The sequence below is a fragment of the Oncorhynchus mykiss genome, chromosome 10 (assembly GCF_013265735.2).
Source record: "Oncorhynchus mykiss isolate Arlee chromosome 10, USDA_OmykA_1.1, whole genome shotgun sequence".
Lineage (NCBI taxonomy): Eukaryota > Metazoa > Chordata > Actinopteri > Salmoniformes > Salmonidae > Oncorhynchus > Oncorhynchus mykiss.
The window spans coordinates 82,120,084-82,130,083 of NC_048574.1; the positions used below are offsets into that span (position 1 = coordinate 82,120,084).

Consider the following 10,000-nt stretch of genomic DNA (forward strand, 5'->3'; position numbering starts at 1 on the left):
CAGACTGAATGACCTCTTCAGCCCCCCCCCCCCTGAGAGACAGACTGAATGACCTCTTCAGCCCCCCCCCCCCCCCCCCCCCTGAGAGCCAGACTGAATGACCTGTGTGTGTGTGTGTGTGTGCGCGTAGGTGTGTGAGATGGACCTGTCCAATCAGCTGCAGGCGTACGAGGTGGAGTACCACGTCTTACAGGACGAGCTGTGTGACACGCCCGCTCACCTCAACCAATCGCAGCGCACCGCCCAGCTGGAACGCACTAATCAGAGCCTCCGACAGCAAAACCTCGACCTGCTGGAGGAACTGCAGGTAAACACACACTAAACAAACACATACACACACACACACACTCACTAAACACACATGTTTTGTGTCTCTCCAGGTGTCCCAGGCTCGTGTGTGTCGTCTGGAAGGCCAGGTGGAGGGGCTGGCCCAATCGGAGGCTCTGCTGAGAGAACGGGTGTTCGACCTGGAGGAGGAGAGGAACGGACTGCGGAGCGCCGTCACACACCTGCACACACTCCTCACCGCACTGGGAATACACACACACACAACGCACGGGGACTTCAACCTGGACCCTCACACACACTCCACTGCCGACACAGATGGCCCGAGAGATGGACAGAGAGATGGACAGAGAGATGGACAGAGAGATGGACAGAGAGATGGCCCGAGATATGGCCCGAGATATGGCCCGAGAGATGGCCCGAGAGATGGCCCGAGAGATGGCCCGAGAGATGGACAGAGAGATGGACAGGGTGTGGACGTCCCCACCAGAGAGGGGCCCAGACTGGGGCAAGGGACAGCGATGTCCTCCCCTCTCCTCCCTCATCCACTGGCTCTACCAGAACACTGAATCCTCTCCCAGAGGACTGTTCTCCTGTACTAAACTGGAGAAATGGGGGGGGGGGGTGGGGTTCTCTGTCCTCTCTGGGCCAATACTCCACACAACAGTCCCACACAGTTACTATTGCAGCCAGATGTGTGCGTCTCTCTGCCTGTGTGTCTCTCTGCCTGTGTGTCTCTCTGCCTGTGTGTGTCTCTCTGCCTGTGTGTCTGTCTCTCTGCCTGTGTGTCTCTCTGCCTGTGTGTCTCTCTGCCTGTGTGTGTCTCTCTGCCTGTGTGTCTGTCTCTCTGCCTGTGTGTCTCTCTCTGCCTGTGTGTCTCTCTCTGCCTGTGTGTGTCTCTCTGCCTGTGTGTGTCTCTCTGCCTGTGTGTCTGTCTCTCTGCCTGTGTGTCTCTCTCTGCCTGTGTGTCTCTCTCTGCCTGTGTGTGTCTCTGCCTGTGTGTCTCTCTGCCTGTGTGTCTCTCTGCCTGTGTGTCTCTCTCTGCCTGTGTGTCTCTCTCTGCCTGTGTGTCTCTCTCTGCCTGTGTGTCTCTCTGCCTGTGTGTCTCTCTGCCTGTGTGTCTCTCTGCCTGTGTGTCTCTCTGCCTGTGTGTCTCTCTGCCTGTGTGTCTCTCTGCCTGTGTGTCTCTCTGCCTGTGTGTCTGTCTCTCTGCCTGTGTGTCTCTCTGCCTGTCTGTCTGTCTCTCTGCCTGTGTGTCTCTCTGCCTGTGTGTCTCTCTCTGCCTGTGTGTCTCTCTGCCTGTGTGTCTCTCTGCCTGTGTGTCTCTCTGCCTGTGTGTCTCTCTGCCTGTGTGTCTCTCTGCCTGTGTGTCTCTCTGCCTGTGTGTCTCTCTGCCTGTGTGTCTCTCTGCCTGTGTGTCTCTCTGCCTGTGTGTCTCTCTCTGCCTGTGTGTCTCTCTCTGCCTGTGTGTCTCTCTGCCTGTCTGTCTCTCTGCCTGTCTGTCTGTCTCTCTGCCTGTCTCTCTGCCTGTCTGTCTGTCTCTCTGCCTGTCTGTCTGTCTCTCTGCCTGTGTGTCTGTCTCTCTGCCTGTGTGTCTGTCTCTCTGCCTGTGTGTCTGTCTCTCTGCCTGTGTGTCTCTCTGCCTGTGTGTCTCTCTGCCTGTGTGTGTGTCTCTCTGCCTGTGTGTCTGTCTCTCTGCCTGTGTGTCTGTCTCTCTGCCTGTGTGTCTGTCTCTCTGCGTGTCTCTCTGCCTGCGTGTCTCTCTGCCTGCGTGTCTCTCTGCCTGCGTGTCTCTCTGCCTGCGTGTCTCTCTGCCTGCGTGTCTCTCTGCCTGCGTGTCTCTCTGCCTGTGTGTCTCTCTGCCTGCGTGTCTCTCTGCCTGCGTGTCTCTCTGCCTGCGTGTCTCTCTGCCTGTCTGTCTGTCTCTCTGCCTGTCTGTCTGTCTCTCTGCCTGCGTGTCTCTCTGCCTGCGTGTCTCTCTGCCTGCGTGTCTCTCTGCCTGCGTGTCTCTCTGCCTGCGTGTCTCTCTGCCTGTGTGTCTCTCTGCCTGTGTGTCTCTCTGCCTGTGTGTGTCTCTCTGCCTGTGTGTCTCTCTCTGCCTGTGTGTCTCTCTGCCTGTGTGTCTCTTTGTCTGTCTGTCTCTCTGCCTGTCTGTCTGTCTCTCTGCCTGTCTCTCTGCCTGTCTGTCTGTCTCTCTGCCTGTCTGTCTGTCTCTCTGCCTGTGTGTCTGTCTCTCTGCCAGATGTGTGTGTCTCTCTGCCTGTGTGTCTCTCTGCCTGTGTGTCTCTCTGCCTGTGTGTCTCTCTGCCTGTGTGTCTCTCTGCCTGTGTGTCTCTCTGCCTGTGTGTCTCTCTGCCTGTGTGTCTCTCTCTGCCTGTGTGTCTCTCTCTGCCTGTGTGTCTCTCTGCCTGTCTGTCTCTCTGCCTGTCGGTCTGTCTCTCTGCCTGTCTCTCTGCCTGTGTGTCTGTCTCTCTGCCTGTGTGTCTGTCTCTCTGCCTGTGTGTCTGTCTCTCTGCCTGTGTGTCTGTCTCTCTGCCTGTGTGTCTGTCTCTCTGCCTGTGTGTCTGTCTCTCTGCCTGTGTGTCTCTCTGCCTGTGTGTCTCTCTGCCTGTGTGTCTCTCTGCCTGTGTCAGTGTGTGTTGAGATGTGTTCATTGCACAGTCTTTGCCACAGGAAACATCTTGTACACTATATATATATATATACTATATATGCAAAACCAAAATAAATGGCTTCCGAGTGGCGCAGCGGTCTGTCACTTTTATAGTCCCTGGTTCGAATCCCGGCTGTATCATGTCCGGTCGCGATTGGGAGTCCCGTAGAGCTCAACGATTGGCCCAGCGTCCGGGGTCGGCGATTGGGAGTCCCGTAGAGCTCAACGATTGGCCCAGGTCCGGGGTCGGTGATTGGGAGTCCCGTAGAGCTCAACGATTGGCCCAGGTCCGGGTTCGGTGATTGGGAGTCCCATAGAGCTCAACGATTGGCCCAGGTCCGGGGTCGGTGATTGGGAGTCCCGTAGAGCTCAACGATTGGCCCAGCGTCCGGGGTCGGCGATTGGGAGTCCCGTAGAGCTCAACGATTGGCCCAGCGTCCGGGGTCGGTGATTGGGAGTCCCGTAGAGCTCAACGATTGGCCCAGGTCCGGGGTCGGTGATTGGGAGTCCCGTAGAGCTCAACGATTGGCCCAGCGTCCGGGGTCGGTGATTGGGAGTCCCGTAGACCTCAACGATTGGTCCGGGGTCGGCGATTGGGAGTCCCGTAGAGCTCAACGATTGGTCCGGGGTCGGTGATTGGGAGTCCCGTAGAGCTCAACGATTGGCCCAGCGTCCGGGGTCGGCCGTCATTTGTAAATGAGAATTTGTTCTTCACCGACCAGCCTGAAGTTAAATAAAGATTTAAAATAAATAAACAGATTCACAACAAACCAAAATACTGTCACATCTGCTGTAATGACGAGGACAGTCCAGACAAAGCCCTGGACTCCAGCCCCCATGATGCCCTGCGCCACACTGACGGGAGAGAGAGGGACCCTTCCCCCTAATGGTTGAGGGGTAGGTCATACTGACGGGAGAGAGAGAGACCCTTCCCCCTAATGGTTGAGGGTTAGGTCATACTATCTGAGAGGGGAGAGAGGGACCCTTCCCCCTAATGGTTGAGGGTTAGGTCATACTATCTGAGGAGAGAGAGAGACCCTTCCCCCTAATGGTTGAGGGTTAGGTCATACTATCTGAGAGGGGAGAGAGAGAGACCCTTCCCCCTAATGGTTGAGGGTTAGGTCATACTATCTGAGGAGAGAGAGAGACCCTTCCCCCTAATGGTTGAGGGTTAGGTCATACTATCTGAGAGGGGAGAGAGAGAGACCCTTCCCCCTAATGGTTGAGGGTTAGGTCATACTATCTGAGGAGAGAGAGAGACCCTTCCCCCTAATGGTTGAGGGTTAGGTCATACTATCTGAGAGGGGAGAGAGAGAGACCCTTCCCCCTAATGGTTGAGGGTTAGGTCATACTATCTGAGGGGAGAGAGAGAGACCCTTCCCCCTAATGGTTGAGGGTTAGGTCATACTATCTGACGGGAGAGAGAGGGACCCTTCCCCCTAATGGTTGAGGGTTAGGTCATACTATCTGAGGGGAGAGAGAGAGACCCTTCCCCCTAATGGTTGAGGGTTAGGTCATACTATCTGAGAGGGGAGAGAGAGAGAGAGAGACCCTTCCCCCTAATGGTTGAGGGTTAGGTCATACTATCTGAGGGGAGAGAGAGAGACCCTTCCCCCTAATGGTTGAGGGTTAGGTCATACTATCTGAGGAGAGAGAGAGAGAGAGAGAGGGACCCTTCCCCCTAATGGTTGAGGGTTAGGTCATACTGACGGGAGAGAGAGGGAGGAGAGAGAGAGACACTTCCCCCTAATGGTTGAGGGTTAGGTCATACTATCTGAGGAGAGAGAGAGAGAGAGAGAGGGACCCTTCCCCCTAATGGTTGAGGGTTAGGTCATACTGACGGGAGAGAGAGGGAGGAGAGAGAGAGACACTTCCCCCTAATGGTTGAGGGTTAGGTCATACTGACGGGAGAGAGAGGGAGGAGACAGAGAGAGACCCTTCCCCCTAATGGTTGAGGGTTAGGTCATACTATCTGAGGAGAGAGAGAGAGACCCTTCCCCCTAATGGTTGAGGGTTAGGTCATACTATCTGAGGGGAGAGAGAGAGACCCTTCCCCCTAATGGTTGAGGGTTAGGTCATACTATCTGAGGGGAGAGAGAGAGAGAGACCCTTTCCACTAATGGTTGAGGGGTAGGTCATACTGAGGGGAGAGAGAGAGACCCTTCCCCCTAATGGTTGAGGGTTAGGTCATACTATCTGAGGAGAGAGAGAGACCCTTCCCCCTAATGGTTGAGGGGTAGGTCATACTATCTGAGGGGAGAGAGAGACCCTTCCCCCTAATGGTTGAGGGTTAGGTCATACTATCTGAGGAGAGAGAGAGAGAGACCCTTCCCCCTAATGGTTGAGGGTTAGGTCATACTATCTGAGGGGAGAGAGAGAGAGACCCTTCCCCCTAATGGTTGAGGGGTAGGTCATACTATCTGAGAGGAGAGAGAGAGACCCTTCCCCCTAATGGTTGAGGGTTAGGTCATACTTTCTGAGGGGAGAGAGAGACCCTTCCCCCTAATGGTTGAGGGTTAGGTCATACTATCTGAGGAGAGAGAGAGAGACCCTTCCCCCTAATGGTTGAGGGTTAGGTCATACTATCTGAGGAGAGAGAGAGACCCTTCCCCCTAATGGTTGAGGGTTAGGTCATACTATCTGAGGGGAGAGAGAGACCCTTCCCCCTAATGGTTGAGGGTTAGGTCATACTATCTGAGGAGAGAGAGAGAGACCCTTCCCCCTAATGGTTGAGGGTTAGGTCATACTATCTGAGGAGAGAGAGAGAGACCCTTCCCCCTAATGGTTGAGGGTTAGGTCATACTATCTGAGGGGAGAGAGAGAGAGAGAGAGAGAGGGGAGAGACAGGAACCCTTCCCCCTAATGGTTGAGGGGTAGGTCATACTATCTGAGGGGAGAGAGAGAGACCCTTCCCCCTAATGGTTGAGGGTTAGGTCATACTATCTGAGAGGGGAGAGAGAGGGACCCTTCCCCCTAATGGTTGAGGGTTAGGTCATACTATCTGAGAGGGGAGAGAGAGGGACCCTTCCCCCTAATGGTTGAGGGTTAGGTCATACTATCTGAGAGGGGAGAGAGAGGGACCCTTCCCCCTAATGGTTGAGGGTTAGGTCATACTATCTGAGAGGAGAGAGAGAGGCCCTTCCCCCTAATGGCCATGACTCCTGACTGTCCTTTCCGATTAGCAACACAATCTCCTGGTTGACACTGTAAAGCTGTTGCCATGACTCCTGACTGTCCTTTCCGATTAGCAACACAATATCCTGGTTGACACTGTAAAGCTGTTGCCATGACTCCTGACTGTCCTTTCCGATTAGCAACACAATATCCTGGTTGACACTGTAAAGCTGTTGCCATGACTCCTGACTGTCCTTTCCGATTAGCAACACAATCTCCTGGTTGACACTGTAAAGCTGTTGCCATGACTCCTGACTGTCCTTTCCGATTAGCAACACAATCTCCTGGTTGACACTGTAAAGCTGTTGCCATGACTCCTGACTGTCCTTTCCGATTAGCAACACAATCTCCTGGTTGACACTGTAAAGCTGTTGCCATGACTCCTGACTGTCCTTTCCACGTGATTTTTATATTTTAATTGATTGTTGTTGTCATTACTCTGTTGTTGTTGTTGTTGTCATTACGCTGTTGTTGTTGTTGTTATTACTCTGTTGTTGTTGTAATTACTCTGTTGTTGTTGTTGTCATTACTCTGTTGTTGTTGTAATTACTCTGTTGTTGTTGTTATTACTCTGTTGTTGTTGTTGTCATTACTCTGTTGTTGTCATTATTCTGTTGTTGTTGTCATTATTCTGTTGTTGTTGTCATTATTCTGTTGTTATTTCTCTATACTTTGAACAACAATACATTTCATATCCTTTGACTAAATTCACCAGATCAGATGTATTCTTTGAGGGGTGATTGGGTGGGTGGGTGAGTGATTGGGTGAGTGATTGAGTGGGTGGGTGGGTGGGTGATTGAGTGGGTGAGTGAGTGGGTGAGTGAGTGATTGAGTAGGTGGTTGGGTGACTGAGTGGGTGGGTGATTGAGTGGGTGGGTGAGTGATTGAGTGAGTGGGTGGGTGAGTGATTGAGTGAGTGGATGATTGAGTGAGTGGGTGGGTGGGTGATTGGGTGAGTGAGTGGGTGGGTGGGTGATTGCGTGGGTGAGTGATTGCGTGGGTGAGTGATTGAGTGGGTGGGTGATTGAGTGATTGAGTGGGTGTGTGATTGAGTTATTGAGTGGGTGGGTGAGTGGGTGGGTGATTGAGTGATTGAGTGGGTGATTGAGTGGGTGGGTGATTGGTTGAGTGGGTGGGTGATTGAGTGGGTGATTGAGTGGGTGTGTGATTGAGTGATTGAGTGGGTGATTGAGTGGGTGTGTGATTGAGTGATTGAGTGGGTGGTTGAGTGGGTAGGTGGTTGAGTGGGTGAGTGATTGAGTGGGTGGGTGGTTGAGTGGGTGGGTGATTGAGTGGGTGATTGAGTGGGTGTGTGATTGAGTGATTGAGTGGGTGGTTGAGTGGGTAGGTGGTTGAGTGGGTGAGTGATTGAGTGGGTGGGTGGTTGAGTGGGTGGGTGATTGAGTGGGTGATTGAGTGGGTAGGTGATTGAGTGGGTGGGTGGGTGGTTGAGTGGGTGGGTGATTGAGTGGGTAGGTGATTGAGTGGGTGGGTGGGTGGTTGAGTGGGTAGGTGGTTGAGTGGGTGGGTGATTGAGTGGGTGATTGGTTGAGTGGGTAGGTGATTGAGTGGGTGATTGGTTGAGTGGGTGGGTGATTGAGTGGGTGGGTGATTGGTTGAGTGGGTGATTGGTTGAGTGGGTGATTGGTTGAGTGGGTGGGTGGTTGAGTGGGTGGGTGATTGAGTGGGTAGGTGATTGAGTGGGTGATTGGTTGAGTGGGTGGGTGATTGAGTGGGTGGGTGATTGGTTGAGTGGGTGATTGGTTGAGTGGGTGATTGGTTGAGTGGGTGGGTGGTTGAGTGGGTGGGTGATTGAGTGGGTGGGTGATTGAGTGGGTGATTGGTTGAGTGAGTGGGTGGGTGATTGAGTGGGTGATTGGTTGAGTGGGTGGGTGATTGAGTGGGTGGGTGAGTGATTGAGTGGGTGATTGAGTGGGTAGGTGATTGAGTGGGTAGGTGATTGAGTGGGTGGGTGAGTGGGTAGGTGATTGAGTGGGTGATTGGTTGAGTGGGTGGGTGATTGAGTGGGTGGGTGGTTGAGTGGGTAGGTGATTGAGTGGGTGATTGGTTGAGTGGGTGGGTGATTGAGTGGGTGATTGGTTGAGTGGGTGGGTGATTGAGTGGGTGGGTGGTTGAGTGGGTGATTGGTTGAGTGGGTGGGTGATTGAGTGGGTGGGTGGTTGAGTGGGTAGGTGATTGAGTGGGTGATTGGTTGAGTGGGTGGGTGATTGAGTGGGTGGTTCCTGCCGATCTTCTAAGGTCCTTTGTTGAATACCCTTTTTTTTCTCCCCAATATTTTCTCCCACAAATCTGACACAACCTTAAAATATCTACGTTTACATTTCTACATCAACAAATAACCCTCATTTACATGTTCATCTCTCTTATCAAAATGAAAATAAACCATTTACTCAATACAAATGTTATTTTAATTTTAAATGCATCTTTCTCGTGTCCCATACAGTCTTTGGTCTCTTAGATTTTTTCTTAACATGTATATATATATACAGCGTTCAACACCACTGTTCAACATGGGTTCAACCCTCTTCAGGACCTGTGGCTCTGGAAGTGTGTGTGTGTGTGTGTGTGTGTGTGTGTGTGTTGACTGTTCAGCATGGGTTCAACCCTCTTCAGGACCTGTGGCTCTGGAAGTGTGTGTGTGTGTGTGTGTGTGTGTGTGTGTGTTGACTGTTCAGCATGGGTTCAACCCTCTTCAGGACCTGTGGCTCTGGAAGTGTGTGTGTGTGTGTGTGTGTGTGTGTGTGTGTTGACTGTTCAGCATGGGTTCAACCCTCTTCAGGACCTGTGGCTCTGGAAGTGTGTGTGTGTGTGTGTGTGTGTGTGTGTGTGTTGACTGTTCAGCATGGGTTCAACCCTCTTCAGGACCTGTGGCTCTGGAAGTGTGTGTGTGTGTGTGTGTGTTGACTGTTCAGCATGGGTTCAACCCTCTTCAGGACCTGTGGCTCTGGAAGTGTGTGTGTGTGTGTGTGTGTTGACTGTTCAGCATGGGTTCAACCCTCTTCAGGACCTGTGGCTCTGGAAGTGTGTGTGTGTGTGTGTGTGTGTGTTGACTGTTCAGCATGGGTTCAACCCTCTTCAGGACCTGTGGCTCTGGAAGTGTGTGTGTGTGTGTGTGTTGACTGTTCAGCATGGGTTCAACCCTCTTCAGGACCTGTGGCTCTGGAAGTGTGTGTGTGTGTGTGTGTTGACTGTTCAACATGGGTTCAACCCTCTTCAGGACCTGTGGCTCTGGAAGTGCGTGTGTGTGTGTGTGTGTGTGTGTGTGTTGACTGTTCAGCTCCTCTTCCAGTCGACTGGAGCTCAAGAGAGTGAATTCACCCTTCATCTACACTAATGCCTACAGCGTGTGTGTGCCAACCAAGGAGTCTGCCAGGACTGGTGCCCTGGGTTTATCTTGGCTCTCTTTCCTACACCGCGCCCTGCCCTGCCATCCCTCTCTCTCTTCTCTCCTCCCTCCCTCTCTCCACGCCCTGCCCTGCCTCTCTCTCTTCTCTCCTCCCTCCCTCTCTCCACGCCCTGCCCTGCCTCTCTCTCTTCTCTCCTCCCTCCCTCTCTCCACGCCCTGCCCTGCCTCTCTCTCTTCTCTCCTCCCTCCCTCTCTCCACGCCCTGCCCTGCCTCTCTCTCTTCTCTCCTCCCTCCCTCTCTCCACGCCCTGCCCTGCCTCTCTCTCTCTTCTCTCCTCCCTCTCTCCACGCCCTGCCCTGCCTCTCTCTCTTCTCCTCCCTCCCTCTCTCCACGCCCTGCCCTGCCTCTCTCTCTTCTCTCCTCCCTCCCTCTCTCCACGCCCTGCCCTGCCTCTCTCTTCTCTCCTCCCTCCCTCTCTCCACACCCTGCCCTGCCTCTCCCTCTTCTCTCCTCCCTCCCT

At 53.2% G+C, this 10,000-nt stretch overlaps 1 protein-coding gene across 1 annotated transcript in view; it reads left to right on the plus strand.

Annotated features, from left to right (window-relative positions):
• The window catches only part of LOC118936694 (TBC1 domain family member 1-like), a gene marked incomplete at its 5' end in the record, with an annotated part of 123,517 nt that extends 122,663 nt beyond the window's left edge, over window positions 1–854 (plus strand). Inside the window, 3 exons of the mRNA XM_036989408.1 lie at window positions 131–307; window positions 381–606; window positions 847–854. Coding sequence (XP_036845303.1) covers window positions 131–307; window positions 381–606; window positions 847–854 — 411 coding nt within the window. The remainder of the gene's footprint in view (window positions 1–130; window positions 308–380; window positions 607–846) is intronic.
• Window positions 855–10,000: the final 9,146 nt, after the last annotated feature.